Raw genomic sequence first — 20,584 nt, 5'->3', positions numbered from 1 at the left:
GGGGCAGAGGGGTAATTGGGCATTAGGGTGTGCTATAATGGGGACAGAGGGGTGACAGGGCATTAGGGTGTGCTGTACAAGGTGACAGAGGGGTGACTGGGCATTAGGGTGTGCTATATATGGGGACAGAGGGGTGACTGGGCATTAGGGTTGCTGTACATGGGGACAGAGGGGTGACTGGGCATTAGGGTGTGCTATACATGGGGCATTAGGGTGTGCTGTACATGGGGACAGAGGGGTGACTGGGCATTAGGGTGTGCTGTACAAGGTGACAGAGGGGTGACTGGGCATTAGGGTATGCTATACTTGGGATCAGAGGAGTGACTGGGCATTAGGGTGTGCTATACATGGGGACATAGGGGTGACTGGGCATTAGGGTGTGCTGTACATGGGGACAGAGGGGTGACTGGGCATTAGGGTGTGCTATACATTGGGGCAAAGGGGGAATTGGGCATTAGGGTGTGCTATACATGGGGACAGAGGGGTGACAGGGCATTAGGGTGTGCTGTACAAGGTGAAAGAGGGGTGACTGGGCATTAGGGTGTGCTATACATGGGGACAGAGGGGTGAATGGACATTAGGGTGTGCTGTACATGGGGACAGAGGGGTGACTGGGCATTAGGGTTGCTGTACATGGGGACAGAGGGGTGACTGGGCATTAGGGTGTGCTATACATGGGGACAGATGGGTGACTGGGCATTAGGGTGTGCTGTACATGGGGACAGAGGGGTGAATGAGCATTAGGGTGTGCTGTACATGGGGACAGAGGGGTGACTGGGCATTAGGGTGTGCTATACATGGGGACAGAGGGGTGACTGGGCATTAGGGTGTGCTGTACAAGGTGACAGAGGGGTGACTGGGCATTAGGGTGTGCTTTACATTGGGACAGAGCAGTGACTGGGCATTAGGATATGCTATACATGGGGACAGAGGGGTGATTGGGTATTAGGGTGTGCTGTACATGGGGACAGAGGGGTGACTGGGCATTAGGGTGTGCTGTACATGGGGACAGAGGGGTGACTGGGCATTAGGATGTGCTGTACATGGGGACAACGGGGTGACTGGGCATTAGGGTGTGCTGTACATGGGGACAGAGGGGTGACTGGGCATTAGGGTGTGCTGTACAAGGTGACAGAGGGGTGACTGAGCATTAGGGTGTGCTGTACAAGGTGACAGAGGGGTGACTGGCATTAGGGTGTGCTATACGTGGGGACAGAGGGGTGACTGGGCATTAGGGTGTGCTATACGTGGGAACAGTGGGGTGACTGGGCATTAGGTTGTGCTATACATGGGGGCAGAGGGGTAATTGGGCATTAGGGTGTGCTATAATGGGGACAGAGGGGTGACAGGGCATTAGGGTGTGCTGTACAAGGTGACAGAGGGGTGACTGGGCATTAGGGTGTGCTATATATGGGGACAGAGGGGTGACTGGGCATTAGGGTTGCTGTACATGGGGACAGAGGGGTGACTGGGCATTAGGGTGTGCTATACATGGGGCATTAGGGTGTGCTGTACATGGGGACAGAGGGGTGACTGGGCATTAGGGTGTGCTGTACAAGGTGACAGAGGGGTGACTGGGCATTAGGGTGTGCTATACTTGGGATCAGAGGAGTGACTGGGCATTAGGGTGTGCTATACATGGGGACATAGGGGTGACTGGGCATTAGGGTGTGCTGTACATGGGGACAGAGGGGTGACTGGGCATTAGGGTGTGCTATACATTGGGGCAAAGGGGGAATTGGGCATTAGGGTGTGCTATACATGGGGACAGAGGGGTGACAGGGCATTTGGGTGTGCTGTACAAGGTGAAAGAGGGGTGACTGGGCATTAGGGTGTGCGTGGTGTTGTGTGTGCCCATCACCCAGTGACCCGGCGCGTGAGACCCGGCAGCAGCAGCCTCTCTGACACAGCTGTAGGGAGCATACAATTACGGGCCAGAGGATGAGTGAGAGCCGGGTGTGAGCGGCTGCGCCCCAAACCCGTCTGCCTGCAGCAGCCCGTGCTCCCCTCCTCCCGGGGCCACCGGCATGCCCCCTCCCCCCCTGTGCCTGCTCTGCTCGGGCCTCCTGGTTCTCCTCCTGCACCTCGCCCGCTGCTTCTCCCCGACAGTCTGCCTGCTGAAGATGGTCACCGCGTCCACGCTGCCGGCGCTCAGGGAGCAAGAGCCACTGTGTCCTCCGTGCATCCCGGAGCGGTGGATTCCCGGCTTCCCCTACACGTCCAAAGCGAGGCGCACAGGAGCATGCCCGCAAGGGACGACCTGCACAACACCGAGTGGCCCTACCACACACCCTGGGTGAGGGACCAGGGAGATGGGTGACTTGCACGCTGGAGAACAATGGGAGGGGACAAGTGATGTGGGGGGAGTGGATTCAGGACGCGATCGCGGAAGTTGTCGCATCCTGTGTACACACGCAGTGAGACATGCAGATATTCTAAGCAATCTTACTAGATTGCGTCTGCATGCACTGACTTACTAATCAGGCGATCCCGATGTGCGAGACCGCGCATCGGGATCGCCAGGAGCATACACACGGTGAGATTTGTGCTTAGTTTCTAAGCAATCTAGTAAGATTGCTTAGAAAATAGCACAAAATGCTCCGTGTGTACACCAGTCTCATCAGGCTTGCAGATGCAGGTTGGCTTGCGAGACCAAAGAAACTTTGCCTTGCAGCTTAAATGTATATAAAATATAACATCAGTTCTGGCCTCGGTCCTCCCCAAGTTGCCAGCCAAACCCTCGCCATTGATGTTATATTTTATATACATTTTCAGTAGATGCCTGATTCAGTTTGGATTGCACATGATAAGCTTCTCGCAGGAGCTTATCATGTGCAATCCTTAAGCAATGCAAATGCAGGAGGAGGTGCATTCCACCCCCTGCCTCCATTTGTGATCGCTGGCTTCTCTACACCGCAAGCGCCTCTGCAGTAAATATGGCAGAAGTGTTTGTTGTTCTGCGATGTGATCACATGTGCAGAATGTAAACATTGCGCATAATGGGCCTTATTCAGATTTCATCGGTACTGCGCGCATTCGCACGCAGTACCGATGTCGGGTCGCCGGGTGCACGCACCCATGGCAGCGAGGGGGGGCAGAGATGGGTGGGGAGCGCCGGGCTGCCCCATTACCATATGGGAACGCCCAGCGTTCCATGGGCGTTTGCATGGGCGTTTCCATGAGAACGCTGGGCGTTCTCATGGTAATGAGGAGGTGACGCAGGTGTGTGGGCCGAGTAGCTGACATCACCGGATGTCAGCTGCCCGCCCATATCCACGCCAGCGTGCCCGCATATATATGCAACTGAAAAGGCACTTATATATGATTGCACGCTAAACATCATTCGATGGTCACCGACCATCGAATGATGTGGGCGGACACCCCAGCAAAGCGAATGGATGTTTATGCAAAACATCCATTTGCTGCTGTGCTGGCGAAGCCGCACTTTGCTGGGGCGGTGGAGGGGCGTGCGTTCGCCGGGCGGGGTTTGGTGGACTCGCAAGGCTGCAAATTCGCAGCCTTGCGAATCAACCTGAATAACCCCCAATGTGGGTTGGATCGTACTTACCCAATCAGGAAGAGAGTTGATGTTCCGGTCTCTCGGTCTCCAGTACTTTATGGGCGTTGGAGAACATACCGTAGTTGTTAGTTGAGGGGCGATGTTCTGCCACCTTGTGTAATTCGGGCTGACGGAGGAGCCAGGTGTTCTTCTGGACGCCGGACGTTGTTCTGTGGCTACTGATGGAGGTATCGGCTGCTCCTGTGTGAGATGATGTTATACCTCCTGCACCTGGGGAAGTGATGTTACCTTCACTGTGGCGGCTGCAGGGAGAAGCTGGGAGTGAATGGGTCCTGCAGGTGTTCTAACTTCTCCCAATCGATTCCCGTGAAGAATGGATGTTCTCTGATGTTGCCGTTCTCACCCAGACGCATCTCAGGGTCACCACACAGGAGCTGGAAAGAGGAACAGGAGTGTAACGAAGGGGGTTATTCTGCTTGGTGCGGTGGGACCGTACACGGTCGGTTCAGGGTTTTTTGCATCTGCGCATACGTAGCTTTCGCTATGCGCATGTGCGGCGACCTCACACCGCTCACGAACAGGTCTCTCTGTGCGAAAAAACCTGTCCGGAAGAGTACGGTCATTGTGGGCGGCATGTGGGCGTTTTTATGGGAGCGGCCGGAGTATTGAGGAAAACTGGGCGTAAACATGAGCGTATACGGGGGTGTGCACACAAAATGCACGGTGCCACAACCGTCTCGATCGGCGAATGCACCGTGCATTTTGGGCCAAAAACAGGCGGACGCCAAAAAGTGCTCCTGACCACTCTTAGAGCCACCGCATGAGAGCGGACGCCTGGGTCTGCTAATTAATGCCGAATACAAGTAAATTACATACACCTGAATGCAATAAGCAATGCTGCAATAACCATCTCACCCATTCAGAAAGTGTTTTTGTATACTTTAAAAAGCAGGACACTCAATTCACAGAAGTCGACGTGTGTCAACTTTTTTACTGTAACACAAACATACCAGTTTTTTATTAGGAAAAAGACACATAAACCACATCTAAGAGCAACAATGATGTTTTTGGACTCAATTTCTACTTGCACTGTGGCGTACGTTCAGATATACGGAAGGTGACGGTGTGAAAACGAACGAGACCCGTCCGTAAACGGTGGCGTACACTCTGATGTACGCCAGGTGTCAGTGGCTAAGAGGGAGATCCGTCCGTGCACAGTGGCGTACGCTCAAGTGTACGCCATTCCCCATTGTCGACGTTTGTGACCTTCCGTGTGTGGCTGTTCTGTGGGCGGACTTACGCTCACCGTGAGCGTACGGGAAACGTACGGTGTGATGGACCGTACGCGCGTTTCACCGATTAGACTAAGGCCCTAAGTTTCTGTTCATCTGCAGTCTGATTTCTTACAGCACATATTTAGGAGACATGATTTTAGCATCAAAGATAAGAAGCATTATACTGTATTGCCCTAATCAGAGGATGTGTGTCTATGTAGTTTAGTATTCTTTCCCCTAACCTCTAGCAGGTTACTGCTTATCATGGTACCATTGGGGGTCATTCACTGGACTTGATTTGCTTACATTTGAATAGAAACAGGGAAAATGCCGGTGCTGTATAACGTGACCAGTGGTGCATGTCAGTGGTACAGTGACTCCTGCAGCAGGCATTGATCTGGCTTGGAGTTTCCTTCACTTATTTGTGTGTGTCAGGGAGGTGGAGCCAGTAATGTAATCTGACGTATGTAACTACATATAGCTTCCCCATGTACAGCTACATGACCACTCGTAGAACAACTACATGGCTGATACTAGAGAATGGGAGTTCTGTATAAATAACAGACGCTGACACATTGTTTATGGCCTCTTTGTTACTTGGGGATGAATGCTAAGTAGGGTCTGACACTCACCTCTTCAATGATGTTTCTTGTATTCGGGCACAGATGACAGCCCGCCAAAGCCGAGATGTGGCACCCTTCGGGGGATTTTCCTGTTGACATCTGGAATAGCACCACACCGAAGGAGTACCAATCCACTCCCGCATTATATCGGTCTCCCATGATGATCTGTCATTAAAAGGTAAGAAGTTCACTACATTACACTTCATAAACAGGAGAGCAGATCTGGGCACAATACGCCTGCCATCAGATGTTACACTGACAAATAATTCCATACATGTGAGATGAATGAGAAATCATGTTTATCATATATAGGCATGCTGGGCACACAGTTCCCAGGACCGACATGCTGGGCACACAGTTCCCTGGACCGACATGCTGGGCACACAGTTCCCTGGACCGACATGCTAGGCACACAGTTCCCAGGACCGACATGCTGGGCACACAGTTCCCAGGACCGACACTGGGCACACCATTACCAGGTCAGACATGCTGAGGACACCATTACCAGGTCAGACATGCTGGGAACACCATTACCAGGTCAGACACGCTGGGAGCACCATTACCGGGTCAGACACGCTGGGAGCACCATTACCGGGACAGACACGCTGGGTACACCATTACCGGGACAGACACGCTGGGAGCACCATTACCGGGACAGACAAGCTGGGAACACCATTACCGGGACAGACACGCTGGGAACACCATTACCGGGACAGACACGCTGGGAACACCATTACCGGGACAGACACGCTGGGAACACCATTACCGGGACAGACACGCTGGGAGCACCATTACCAGGACAGACACGCTGGGAACACCATTACCGGGACAGACATGCTGGGAACACCATTACCAGGTCTGACACGCTGGGAACACCATTACCAGGTCAGACACGCTGGGAGCACCATTACCGGGACAGACACGCTGGGCACACCATTACCGGGTCAGACACGCTGGGAGCACCATTACCGGGACAGACACGCTGGGAACACCATTACGGGACAGACAAGCTGGGAACACCATTACCGGGACAGACACGCTGGGAACACCATTACCGGGACAGACACGCTGGGAACACCATTACCGGGACAGACACGCTGGGAACACCATTACCGGGACAGACACGCTGGGTACATAATGGGAATAGAAATTACATTTATTTATGTACAGATTAATGCTGGGGCTTTGGTAGTAAGAATGGAAATGTGACATTGTCTCCTCCATATCCACGTTATCACATAGCCCCTCAAATTTATTATAGCCTCACCTCTGGGGCCATGTAGCCACGTGTTCCAGCGTAGCCAGTGGCTCTGGGTTTGTTCTCGATCGCCAGCCCGAAGTCGGTGATTTTAATATGGCCGTCATGAAGCAGGATGTTCTCTGGTTTGATGTCTCTGTAAAAGGAACAATAAGTATTTTGTCATTAAGTACTTGTTTGCATACATCATAAGTGAGTAAGGCTGCAGATACGTCCTCAGACACATATTAAGGCAAAGTCTCCTGGTGCGTCTTAGGTGCATTGTGTTGCGAATAAGAAGTATTTGCTGGCAGATGCTGGATGCTGGCAGAGTTGCTGTCCTTCCTGTATATTTGCACTTGCATGTATATAATCTTATAATCAGATCCACATATACACCGCTAGCATTGCTCCCAATGTCTGAGATTGACTTGAGCTGTCTCCATTTGCTGGCTCTGCCCTGATGCCATGATTGGGACTGCATTATCCCAGGTGTCTGGCAGTTGGGATGTATTTCCCTGTGGCCCAGATAGAAGTGGGTGTGATAGTGACAGGGTGGTAGGAGGGACTTTGGAGGGATGTAATGGTCAGGCTAGAGCTGCACACAAAGGGGTGTATATATATAGGAATCCCAAATTATCTTTTCTTCTATGTTTATTTAAATGAGGAAAGAAAGAAAGTTACCGATGGATGAAGCCCATCCTGTGGAAGTACTGGAGACCGGACACGATCTCGGCAGCGAAGACTCTGTTATAGAAGAAATGTAACAACATTGTAATATCCCAAATCAGCCATTGTGTATGGGCAGGATAGAGAGATACAGTGCGGGATGGGGAACAGTGTAAGAGCTGTAGGAACAGGAAAGGAAGACAAATACGGGTAGAATAGAATCCTAGCATGAAGACACAAATTGATGGACGTCCAACAAGGAATCTTGGTACTTATGTATTATCTGGACTCCCATGTTAAATGCACCCCATTTTTTCATACCCCTACTATCCAACTACGCATGGAGTTGACTTTCTATAGTGTGGCGAGCGCAGCGAGCCACCGTGCCCGAAGCGTGGCGAGCGCAGCGAGCCCCGCGAGGGGACGCGGTCTCATAAGAAAAACGGGAGTCCAGATATTACATAAGTACCGGAATCCTATATCACACAGAGTTATACACCAGATTATGCATAGATCGTACGTTGTAGTCGTAGACTCAAGACGCCCTCTTGATTGCAGCAGGTCAAATAGGTCTCCACCGCTGGCGTAGTCCATGACGAATGCCAAGATGTCTTCATTCTGGAAGGTCAGAAGTCCATGTGCTAAGAAGGGGCTCCCAGATGTTGATTGTAGGGCTCTGGTCTCCATCCACACCTTCAGTTCTTCTCTATCCGACAGTCCGTTGTTGTTTAAGAGTTTAATGGCGACATCCGTCTTGGTGATGTTGTCGTGCGCCAGCAGGACCACTCCGTATGTGCCTCGGCCTAACTCCCGGCGGATGTCATATCTCTCCAGGAATTGAGATTCGTCCTCGGGGCAGTCTGGCGGTGAGATGCTGCTTGGTCCTTGTGGAGTAAAATAATAGATTTGGAATTTATTATTCAACAGATAAGGAGAAAGGGCACGATTCAATCTTACAGCGTAGCACACTATAGGGTTTTACAAAGCTACTTCTAGCTAATCAGAACCACCAGGCCTCATTGAACAGTAAGCCCAAGCTCCTGAATACACCTTTAATTAAGTATTCCTATGTGGGGCACTCCAGTCTCTCTGCCCTTCTCCTGTCTGGTCAGGCCTCTCTGCCCTTCCCCTGTCTGGTCAGGCCTCTCTGCCCTTCCCCTGTCTGGTCCGGCCTCTCTGCCCTTCCCCTGTCTGGTCCGGCCTCTCTGCCTGGTCCTGCCTCTCTGCCCTTCCCCTGCCTGGTCTGGTCTCTCTGCCCTTCCCCTGTCTCGTACAGACTCTCTGCCCTTCCCCTGTCTGGTCCGGCCTCTCTGCCCTTCCCCTGCCTGGTCCGGCCTCTCTGCCCTTCCCCTGTCTGGTTCAGTCTCTCTGCTCTATCCCAGCGTGGTTTGTACTCTCGGGCTCTGTCTGATCCAGGCTCTCTGCCCTTCCCTTGTTCCCTTGCAGTGCCTTAGCCCTTCCCTCTGCTTGTGTAGGCTTTCTGTCCTTCTACACCTACCACCAATGTTTTCTATGTGCCCTCAGACTTCAGACACAGTATTGCCCTGCACCTTGATCACTTTTGAGTTTAATAATTTTGTTGCGTAACTGAATAGTGCCTATTTGATATTGTAGGAATGGAGCATGTGCATTTATGTGTTGTAAGGAACTGGTAGTGATGCATTCTCATGCAAATTTAAGCAGGTAAATTATTGCTAGTGATCAAAAGGATTGCCTGGGGTTCTAGTGACCAAGCCAATTCCTCTGAGCTAATCCTGTAGTTACTGACCATACCGTTCTGGCACTAATCACATCGCCTGTAGTACATTTGTAATGGCATTGAGCTACAATAGATGCCAACCATTACATTCGCCTGATGGGCCCTTCATGTCCAAGTTTGACACTGGATATAATGCGTTTTGGGTACTTATGTAATATCTGGGCTCCCGTTTTTCTTATGAGACCGCGTCCCCTCGCGGGGCTCGCTGCGCTCGCCACACTATATAAAATCATCTCCATGCGTAGTTGGATAGTAGGGGTATGAAAAAATGGGGTGCATTTAACATGGGAGTCCAGATAATACATAAGTACCGCGTTTTGTTGTATTACTTTTTGTAACCTACCAAAATGTCCTATAAACAGCCTGAAAGGGTTTGCATCTGTATTCCTATATGTGAAATTCATGTTAACATACATTACTTTAGATTAAATATCTAATATTGTACCAAGTCCATAATTAAATGAAGGGAAAAAAACGCCATGACGCCATGGGGGGAGGGGGGGGGGTTTACTAAGATGTGTATTCTACTTCACATGTGATGTTGCTATGGGCAACCAATCAGATCCTGTCTTCTAGAGGATGCTAAATAAATACGAAGTAGATTCTGATTGGTTGCCCATAGCAACATCACATGTGAAGTAGCATACACACATCTTAGTAAATTTCCCCCATGAGTCATTACACCGGGTGACACCAGCCCTACATTCTTCAGTTATCACCATGGCTGCCTTCCCCAGGGGGGTTGGGCTGTCACGTATAAATGCAGGCACCGCCATCCTGGGTATTACCACCTTTAGTGCCAGTAAACCTAGAGCTATTCTGTAAACACCCTGATGTTTGGGTGTGGGGTTAATAAAGTAATAATCATAGTAATGTTAGGATTAGGCTAGGTAAAGGTAGAAGAATATTCATACTGTGTTTTCATTGTGTAAATGACACTGCGAATGCCGGCATATGCCTGTCACCAAACTGAGCTATACCGTAGGTTACAGCACCTTTTTAGTTGTGCACCTTTCTCCATAAATATTACAGTAGTTTTACTAATCCTTTTTTTTAAGACTGTCTTTATCTGAATAACTGTAGTAACCAATGAAATGAATATAAATTACATATAAAACATTATTAATATTTTTTTTATATAAACAATATTCAACTTTGCCAGTGTGAAAATGAACTACAGTGCAAGGACATCCAACTACATTTCCACTTACCTGGTCTTGGCTGATCTTCATCCGGGTCTTTAGCCTCGCTTGCCGCTCTCTTTCTCTCTTCCAGCGATTCCTCCTCTCTGGATTTTCTTGATGAAGTGTTCTTCACTGTCTTCTGGTCTTTCTCCTGCATCTTGCAGCTGGACTCCTCAGGTGCTTCCTTTTCAGGCTTTCTTGATGTCTCCTTCCTGCACTTCTTCTTTCCGGCCATCTCCTCTGTGTTCTGGTCTGTCTTCTGTATCTTGCTGCTGGGTTCCTCCTCAGGTGCTTCCTTTTCAGGCCTTCTTGAGGTCTCCTTCCTTCTCCTCTTCTTCCCGACCATCTCCTCCATCTTCTGATCCGGCTCCTGCATCTTCCGACGGGTACACCTGATCCAATATGTCAACTTACCTCTGCTGATCTGGCTCCTGCGTCTTCCGACGGGTACACCTGATCCAATTGGTTGGTTTACCTTTCCTGATCTGGCTCCTGCGTCTTCCGACGGGTACACCTGATCCAATTGGTCAATTTACCTTTCCTGATCTGGCTCCTGCGTCTTCCGACGGGTACACCTGATCCAATTGGTAAATTTACCTCTCCTGATCTGGCTCCTGCGTCTTCCGACGGGTACACCTGATCCAATTGGTCAATTTACCTTTCCTGATCTGGCTCCTGCGTCTTCCGACGGGTACACCTGATCCAATTGGACAATTTACCTTTCCTGATCTGGCTCCTGCGTCTTCCGACGGGTACACCTGATCCAATAAGTTGATTTACCTCTCCTGATCTGGCTCCTGCGTCTTCCGACGGGTACACCTGATCCAATAAGTTTACTTACTTCTCCTGATCGGGCTCCTGCGTCTTCTGACGGGTACACCTGATCCAATAAGTTGATTTACCTCTCCTGATCTGGCTCCTGCGTCTTCCGACGGGTACACCTGATCCAATAAGTTTACTTACTTCTCCTGATCGGGCTCCTGCGTCTTCTGACGGGTACACCTGATCCAATAAGTTTACTTACTTCTCCTGATCGGGCTCCTGCGTCTTCTGACGGGTACACCTGATCCAATAAGTCGATTTACCTCTCCTGATCTGGCTCCTGCGTCTTCCGACGGGTACACCTGATCCACTAAGTCGATTTACCTCTCCTGATCTGGCTCCTGCGTCTTCCGACGGGTACACCTGATCCAATAAGTTTACTTACCTCTCCTGATTCGGCTCCTGCGCCTTACGACGGGTACACCTGATCCAGTAATTGGCTTCCTGTCTCCTGAAATCGCTTTTTCTCCCCTTCTCAATCCTCTGCTTGGGCTCCTGCTTCCTCCTCTGATGCTGTCTACTGCAGAGATGCCAGTTGGAAAATAACTGCCACTCTCAGCTATGAAAGTGTATAGCTTGGGTCATGTGACCAGCTTGCTGCTCTCCCATATACACTCTATAGTATCCATGCTAATGGGTCTAATTTTATTTTTAGGATTTCTAAATTTCTATAACTTACTCTGTTAATGTTATTTGTGCCTAATTTCAGTGAGATCCTATGTACATGTTCCTAATTTATAATCTAACTGCAAGAAAGGAACATTAAATGTACATAAATGTATGGCTGTAACTATTTCGCCAACATAATACAATAGAATACAGCCCCCCGGGGTAGTGACAATCAGGTGCCTATGTTATTTCACTTTTAAATACATCTACTAAAATATCTGTTTTATAGGGATGGCCATTGTTGCCATTGCCTTCGATGGCAATTCTGCAACTGGCCATCGATAGTGCTAAACTATGCAATGGATGTCCATCGATATTTTTACATATCGATGGTCATCCATTGTGTTTGATTGATTGGGCTGTGGGCCAATCAAAACACGGGGGACGGGGCTTCGCTGGTGTCGGGGGGCAGAGCTATGCTCTGTGTCCCAGCGCTTTTAAAAAAAAAAGCAAACATCGTTTTACTGTTCCATCGATGGAGGGAAAGCATCTGGTTCTCCCCCATCGATGGCTAAAGTATTCGACATTGGCCATGAACCATCGATGATTTCGAATCATCGATCGTGAATGGCCATCCCTACTGTTTTACTTTTGTCTGTATTGACATGTGAGAGGGGAGTTAGGGATGGGAGTGGGGGAATAACAGATCCCCCAGCATGACCCCTTCCATCAGGTACAAGAGGATCTGCTCTTGGGCTTCCCCCTGTTTATGATTGTAGTCACCTGTGTTGAACTAGATAATTGATGAGAAAGCTGTTTCACTGCAGGTAACTGCACCTGGGAAGTCCGGGAGCAGAGCTTTCTGTACCTGATGGAAGGGTCCTATTGGACGGTCTGGGTACAAGTGTATAGTGTTCTTCCTGTAACTGGGAAAGTGCTGCTTAAGCGGATAGCCTTTGGTGACCAGTGAGCCAGTCAGAGGGCTTTGTGTCTGACTGAAGTGATTTGGCATAGATGGATTATTGAGAGATATTTTATATAACACATATAACACATCACCATCTCTACACTTAGGCCCTGATTCTGGTTGACTCGGTAAGCTGTGGGCCTGCCCCTGCCGAATCGCCACCGTATCACCTTGCAACCATGCGAGGGGAAGTGTCACTAATACACATACCCTCTCATGTGCCCGCAGCAGGAGAAATCATTTGATGATCAACGACCATCGAATGACTTATCCAGGCCACGCAAATATAAGTCAGTGGCCGGCCGAAACCAGGACGGACAGCTGACGTCATGTGACATCAGCCGTCCAACCCTGGCACACCACCTGCTGCACGCAATCCCATGGGGACGGCCATGAAATGCTGAGCGTTCCCATGGTCGACACCCTACTCTGCTGCCCCACTCCCCTGGCCCACATTGGTCAGTTCGAACTGATCAGTCGCTGAGTTCAGTCGCCCAGGGACCCTGCACATGCGCATAATTCATTATGCACAGAAAAAACCATCGCTGGACCACGTGGGGGTGCAAATGAACAATATGACCCCCTTACTGTAACATTCATTTCTTATAGAGGAGCATTGCTTCCCATTTCCAGTGTTTGGGACAAGCTAACGTCGCACAATTTACAGGTCTCCTCACAGAAACACAAGTGAAATCCTAAGAATCATCTGTAGATATTTTATAATGTGTCAGTGAGTAATGAATATGCCTGTGCTCCAGCAAGGACATATGGAAAACATGCACTGCCAGTGTATGCAGAGGACTGGATCTGAGAACACTATAGTAAAGGGATTGTGCGCCCCTCTGTCCCTGTTTCCCATTTCAGTTTGCACATATAAAATGCTGAAAGGGTGTTTCTTACAAAAATCCATGAAAAAAAGATGATAAATTGGTTAAAAATGTATTTAAAGCAGTTGGGAAGAGTGAGGTAGAAAGTATTTTTAAGTCCCAGATATAAGTCCCCTTTCTCTGATGGTGGCAATAAGTGAGTTTCTGTTGCCCCAATAATAGGTAATAGACAATCCACCTTATTGCTGCATGTTAGTAACTAGACCCCTAGGTTGTGCACTATAGTCAGTATTGTATAACTAGTGCAGTAATAACCTTTATCTATGTTACCCAGGTCTACTCGAGTACAACGGGTGATCAGCTGGCCACCTATGAGTACACCGAATATGTGCTGCACCTGGACCTGTTCTAGCATTATATCAGAGGTGAGTTGTTAGGTAACATATAGGTTTTCTGTGTCCTTCTTCCCTCCTGTCTCCTTACCCCTCACAGCCATTAACCTGGGGCAGAGGGAGAGTGTGTGAGATCTGTAGAGAGAGAGATGGCGACCATGAGCACAGACAGATAAAGGGCCTGATTCAGTCCTGTTCGCTAAGCTGCATATACTTCCAGCCTAGCGAACAGGTAAGCGCCGGCTGTCGGACAGATCAAAAATAAATAGGAGCCGTCTGTGGCGGATATGATACTGAGACCTGCCAATGCAATGGTTAAGGAAGATCAGTCAAAGACAGAATGAAAATCAGTGACAACAGTTGTTTCCCCACAAACAATACATTTTTATTTCGTTGATTTTCTTCTGCAAAAGTGTGTACCAGCCAGGATTATTGAGCCAGCAATTGGGGCGTTGCAGAGTCAGGCGGGGAATTCATGTGTTCTGTCTGCTGCCTGCTTATGCCGACAAGTGTGTCCAGTCTCTCTCTCTCTCTGCCCCAACTCTCTCTCTCTCTCTCTCTCTCTCTGGACGGGATGTACAAAGCATTGGCGGTACATCCCACTGACCATCGCATATGTAGATTATGTAGTTTGGAATGTCCATTCGGTTTCTTGCCTGCTCCCCCTAATAGCTCACTTCATCAGAGCATCAACTGCTGTCACGCACCGGAGGATGTTTCTCCTCCATGAAAGTGGCATGGGCATCTCTATGAAATGCTGGGCATTCCCATGGGAACGCAGCCAGGCCGATGCCTACTTGGGGTTCTCTATGCTTAACCATTGTTTCTGCCAGGGCTACACTATTCTTGCACCCATTAATAAGCAGTATGGGCCTTATTCTGGTTGGCTCGCAAAGCAGTGTTATTTTGCTTCTTTGTGAGCTTTGTAACACCGCCCAAATGCCCACACCCCTATTCGCAGATTTTCCCAAAATCATTCAATGGTTGATTTCTGAAGCGCTCACTCCCTGGTGACTTTATTTAGTGGCACCCTGCTCCGTGAACATTGTGGGCAGCTGACATTCGGTGACGTCTGCTGCCGGCCCCTGGAAGGTAAGTAGCCACCCCCGTTCTCATTCCTGGGTGCATCCAATATTTTTGCGAGTACGCCCAGGAAACCCTGTGAAGGCCCCTGCCCGCCTACTGTATGCCCATCCCGCTACGAGCACCTCGTAGACGATGCAAATCTCCGAGGACGCCCGCAGAGAAGAACGACTGATTAGATGTTTTCTTACAGTAAACAAATGTATTCTACAATTCTACTGTATTATGTTACAACCAATGAACATTCTTATTGTACTCTTAATTAATCACATTCAAATATCTGTACCATTTAATAACTCTCTATTCAACCTTTTGCTGTAACACCTAAGTGCTTAAATATCTATATTATTGCGCAATAATATGCAAACAAACTTACAAATCTTAAACTCTAAATAAGCGCTTTTGCCCTTTTTTTAGCCCTGACCCAATGTTCACAGTTCCGTAAAGCTGCAAGCAACTCAGAGTATGCTAAAGAGCAGATGAAGGTAAGTTTTAGGCTGTTCAACAGAGCTGTCACTTAAGTTTCTATGCTCCGCTCCACACAAGGTGAAATGGTTCTCCCAAATATATTATAGACCATGGATCTTCAATGGCCCCACAGATGTTGTGAAACTACATGTTCCAACATGCATTGCCATATTTTTTTCCTATAAGAGCATGCCAAAACTGTCAGGGCATGCTGGGACATGTAGTTCCACAACATCTGGAGTGCCACAGGTTGAAGACCTGTGTCATAGACCATTGTAAGTCTCCGGCCTGTGCTGAGCACCCTAGGGCTAGCTAGACAGCATATGGCAAGGGTCCTAAAGCCGCCAATTCCTGCTATGGTACCATAGACCCTGGCTGCTACAGGCATTTGCAATAGCATGATCAGAGACTATAAGCTACTAATAAAATGTAGTATTATATGCAGTGGCGTAAGTTCGTCCCAGGCACCCGGAGGCAAGCAGAATGTTCGTGTGCCCCCCCCCACCACACCACCACACACACACACAGCGTGGAGAATAGAATTGACCCCGAAAAGGGAGGACAAGTGAAAGAGTGTGTGGTCAGATAAGAGTGAGTGAGGGTGTCAGCAGTACCTGCTGCAGCTGCAGGGGGATGGGGGGCAGCTTCAGGAGGCTCCTGCGGGTGGACAGCTGGGAACTGCGTATGCTGCCGTCGCCGCTGCTGCTTGTCAATCAGCGGTGGCCGGCAGCAGCAGACAGAAGCAGCGTGTTCAGAAGAGCAGGGAGAGCACATCGCCTGTGACGGGCCTCCCCTGCTTTGCGATCCGCCAGTTCCGGCAAGCACCCATGGGCAACCTCCGACACCGGAAACGAATCCCCCGCACTTTGCATACAGCTCGCTCTCCACATCCTTGCATAATAAGGGAGCGGAGAACGGGGCACTGTATGCACTGCATAGTGCTGGGGATTTGCTTCCGGCATTGGGGTTTGCAGACGCCGCTGGCCTCACATAAAGCAGGAACCAGCGGATCACCGCTGACTTGCTGGTGTAGCTGCACGTGCATGCTGAAAGACAGGGGGGGGGGGAACCGCCACTGGTAGCCTAGCCAGGCACAGGTCATCCAGGCTACTGAATGCACTCACGCGGCACTGCGGGTGACGTCATCACCTCTCAGCACACCGCGCTGGAGCCGCCGGGCATCTATGCACTGCGTGCAGTAGCAGAGAGAAAGATAAGAGGAGAAGCGGGGCGAGCTGCTAGCCTAACATCCAGCGCAGCAGACGCCCGGTTAGCTACAGCGGTGAGCTTGCCGGGTTGGGGCACTCTAAGTTTATCCCATAAGCCACCCATCAACCCCTTCTGGCCAGGAGCCCGGCGGCAAATTACTCCATTGCCTCCTGGAGTTCCGCCACTGATTATATGTATGTACGCCTGGTAGTAAATGTAATGGGAGTTGATGGAAACTTTTTCTCTCCCCCAGGTCTCTGGAGCGTGTACCCAGCCGATCCCATCATCGTACCACTTATGGTCTCTCCAGTTGTTTCCTTCCCAGGATTTCACCTTTCACCTGCAGGTGTCACCTCCGGTAAGCCGTTCCTATCTACTCACCAGTGTTCTTAGTGCATTTACAACCAATACGCAGCCATCAGCTTGGGTTACACTGCGCCAGTCTTCCCAGAATCCAGACACCGATTATACTTCATTGCCAGTATTAGTGTAAGGTCATTAGGCAATAAATGCGCCTTCTAGCACCTGACATCCCCCTCTATTGTCTGATACTTGTGCAGTGTTCATGCCTCATACGCAGGAGTCTTCTCTAACTGTCCCTCTTTCTGTCTCTCAGGGAGCAGCAGGATGCTATGACGCTTCTTTGGATCCTTCACAAGTTACAGACTATTATTTCAGTTTTTACCGACTCTGCGACTGACGCGCTCGTTGAACAGCTGGGAAAAAAAACACATTTCTCCTTTTTTTTTTTTATTGGGCACAGAAAACGTGCCCGTGCCCCTCCCCATCCATGCCCCCGAGACTGCGGCAGCCGCAGGGTGACCCAAACTCCTCACTGGATGTTCAACACTGGACCAAACCAAGCAGCACTGGAATCAACTGGGCACAACTGGAAATCAGTAAACCATCACACTGGAGACACAGGGAACGATCGCCACGCAAGAAAAATGTGATTTCCCTAGTCCAATAATGGGGAATGTAAAGGCTGAGGATGGGTGCAGCTTCTCCCCCCATGCTAATGATTTTCTGTATGTTATACAGTATGTTATGTATGATTCTATTACAAACCTTCCCTTTATCTGTGACCCTCCCAATCCTTGATTGATGTTACCAGGAAGACCCCATCTCCGATTGTTGTTAACCATCTCCGCAAGCTGTGTAGCTCAGCAGTCTGACCTGTTAGCTGCTGCCACTAAGCCAGAGGCTGCACAAGCCGTTTTACGTTACTGAGATATCTTTGTGCTCTATTGTATTTTATGTGAATCCTTTTTTTTTGGGTTCTTGTTTGTTTTGTATTTAATTCTCTAACCACAAAAGTGCACTTAATCTTAACATGGCGCGAGGACCAATATTGTGCCTCGAAAAGAAGGGGGGCAATCATTAGTGCCAGATGGTGAATCAGCGCTCCCTAAACTGGGCACGCGGCGCGCCAGCGCTGTGCAAACAGATGAAGTGGTGACTTTATTATTAAGGACCCAGATACCAGACCCCCGATCGGTCTTTCTGACGTCATTTCTGCTCTTAATGTTACAATCCTGTAAGTATGGTTTTCTTACAGTTAATAAGACACTATCGCATTGTATCATTTTAACCCTTCCATGACTGGAGGTCCAGGCCTATAGTATTGGAAGGGTTAAACTGCCATTTTAGCTGGACCTATGAGCTCAAAGCATTTTTAATATTTGTTTTTATTAAATTTCCCAATTTGTATTTATATTTCCCTTGCTACTCTCCTTGCACTGTTATCCCCTTCCTCTTACACCGTTCTTTGGGTCTGAAGTAAAAAATATATATATATCTTGTCTGCATATAAATCCCCAAAATATAAATAATTATTTGTCCTGTGACTGGTGTTTTGTGACTGCAGAAACATTGATTATGGAGGCACTGTAGACGCACACCACATAACACTACAGATAAAGGGGTTATTCTGGTTGGTTCGCAAGGCTGCAAATTCACAGCCTTGCGAGTCCACCAAACCCGGTCTTGCGAATGGTGGCCCGGCCACCACCCATTCGCAAGGGCTATTACCTCGCAGGGCCTGCAAATGGCTGTTACACAGTAACATCCATACACAGCCTACTGTAATCCACTCACATCATTCGATGGTTGGCGACCATCGAATGATGGCAAAGGTGCACGCATGTAAAAGTGACTCACACTTACATATGCGCGGATGCTCGGGAGTTAGCGGGTGGTCAGCTGACCCCCACGAGGGAGAATAGCCGCTGCCCGTCTGTCAGGGGTTTAGCAGTCGGGATTCCGACGTTGATGTAATTACTGTCGGAATCCTGACTGCCGCTCAGTCATCCGGCACCTATAAAGACAACCTGGTGCCACTGGGGAACAGAATATAAATCAGAAGCCACAGAATGTTGCTGTGACCCCTTACTGCGCCAAGCCATCACCCTGCCAGAATAAGCCTTGTAGGCTTGGGTTTGCTCTGCTTACCTGAACCAGTTGTTGCTGATGTTGTTGCTGTTGATTGTAGGTTATAATTATTCTTATTGCGTAGATTTTTGATAGACTTATACAATAATGAGTTTATCATATATATGACCTTTGAGTATAAATAACCCTGTTCCAATATAAACAGGAGATTGTTATCTGATATAATACAATATTCATTTTAATAATGGTACTTGTTTCCTAGCAGGGCGCCAGCAATTTTAATTGCATCCATCGGGATCCCAAAAATTGTGTCGATCGCATCGCATGCAACCAAATCGCATCGCATGCAACCAAATCGCATGCGATGTGATCGACGCGATCAACGCGATTTTTTACATTGGAACCAATGTAAAATGGTCCCTGAGACCCGATTTTACATTGGCCCCAATGTAAAATGCCCCCCAGACTCCAATTTTCATTGTATACCCACCCTCATGGGTGAAATGCCCCTCTATTGTTAACGGCACCCCACGATCAACCCCAACCCGAAGCGTGGCGAGCATAGCGAGCACGTGAGGGACGGCGGTACGCGTCCTCCGACCTTTTCATACCCCCACTATCCACGTCGGCGTGGAGTTGACTTTATACAGTGTGGCGAGCGCAGCGAGCCACCGCGCCCAAAGCTTGGCTAGCGGACGCGCATTACTTCACAGGTATTACGCGTCCCCTCGCGGGGTATGAACAGGTCGTAGGACGCGTACCGCCTCCCCTTGCAGGCTCGCTATGCTCGCCACGCTTCGGGTTGGCGTTAATCGTGGGTTCCCATTAACAATGGGGGGGCATTTAACATACACATTACACATTAGGGTGCCTATACAATCAAAAATCTGGACCATTGGCCCATTTAACATTGTTCCCTATGTAAAATCGCGTCTGTCGCATCGCATGCCATTATAATACGATGGACGCGATCAACGCTATTTTGTAATAGCCGGCTAATTTAACATTGCTCCCTACGTAATATCGCGTTGATCGCGACGGTCGAATGCGTGCCATTATAATGGAATGCGATGGACGCGATCAACGCGATTTTCTCTTTGCCGGCAATAAAGGCTAAAAATAGCCAAATATCACGTCGGTCGCGTCCATCGCATACCCTAAGTTACCTTAACTTAAGGTATGTGATCACCGACGATAGGCGCCGTGCTAGGAAACAAGTACCTTAATAATATGTATGGACAAACTCCCTTTCATTGAAATCACATTGGTCAGGTGGAGAATGTGAAGGAAAGCTGTGAGACTGGAGACCAAGGAGCATTTTATTCACCTAACAGATAAAGTTATAGACATGCCCAAGGCAGGAAAGGCTACAAGATAATAGCCAATAATAAAGCCAAGTGCTCTGATGTCCCACTGTAGGATCAGTGGTGAAATGGAAGCTACTGTATGTCCTGCTGCCCAGGTGCTGCCTAGACCAAGCCGCCCATCACTAGTCAGCGGTAGAGCCAGGAGACTAGTGAGAGACCCACAGGGTAGCCGACTATTATTAT

The 20,584-nt window shown here is 49.1% G+C and overlaps 1 protein-coding gene across 5 annotated transcripts in view; it reads left to right on the top strand.

Annotated features, from left to right (window-relative positions):
• Nucleotides 1-20,584, top strand: part of LOC146045901 (uncharacterized) — a 162,632-nt gene that overhangs the window by 22,590 nt on the left and 119,458 nt on the right. Inside the window, exons 3-5 of one of the 5 annotated variants that reach the window (XR_014465665.1) lie at nucleotides 5,460-5,595; nucleotides 16,897-17,001; nucleotides 17,260-18,490. The exons of 1 other annotated variant lie outside the window; for it this stretch is intronic. Coding sequence is in view for 2 of the 4 variants with exons in the window: in XM_083165023.1 (XP_083021149.1) it covers nucleotides 16,941-17,001 (61 nt within the window). In the remaining 2 variants the exon portion in view is untranslated. Of the gene's footprint in view, nucleotides 1-5,459; nucleotides 5,596-13,825; nucleotides 13,911-15,381; nucleotides 15,452-16,896; nucleotides 17,002-17,259; nucleotides 18,491-20,584 lie in introns of those variants that run through there. 3 more of the 5 variants (XR_014465666.1, XM_083165023.1, XM_083165024.1) reach the window with 3 other exon arrangements.

The sequence above is a fragment of the Crinia signifera genome, chromosome 11, assembly GCF_055691185.1.
Source record: "Crinia signifera chromosome 11, ASM5569118v1, whole genome shotgun sequence".
NCBI lineage: Eukaryota > Metazoa > Chordata > Amphibia > Anura > Myobatrachidae > Crinia > Crinia signifera.
The sequence above is the reverse complement of the archived record's forward strand: the minus strand, read 5'-3'. Positions and strand labels throughout refer to the sequence as shown.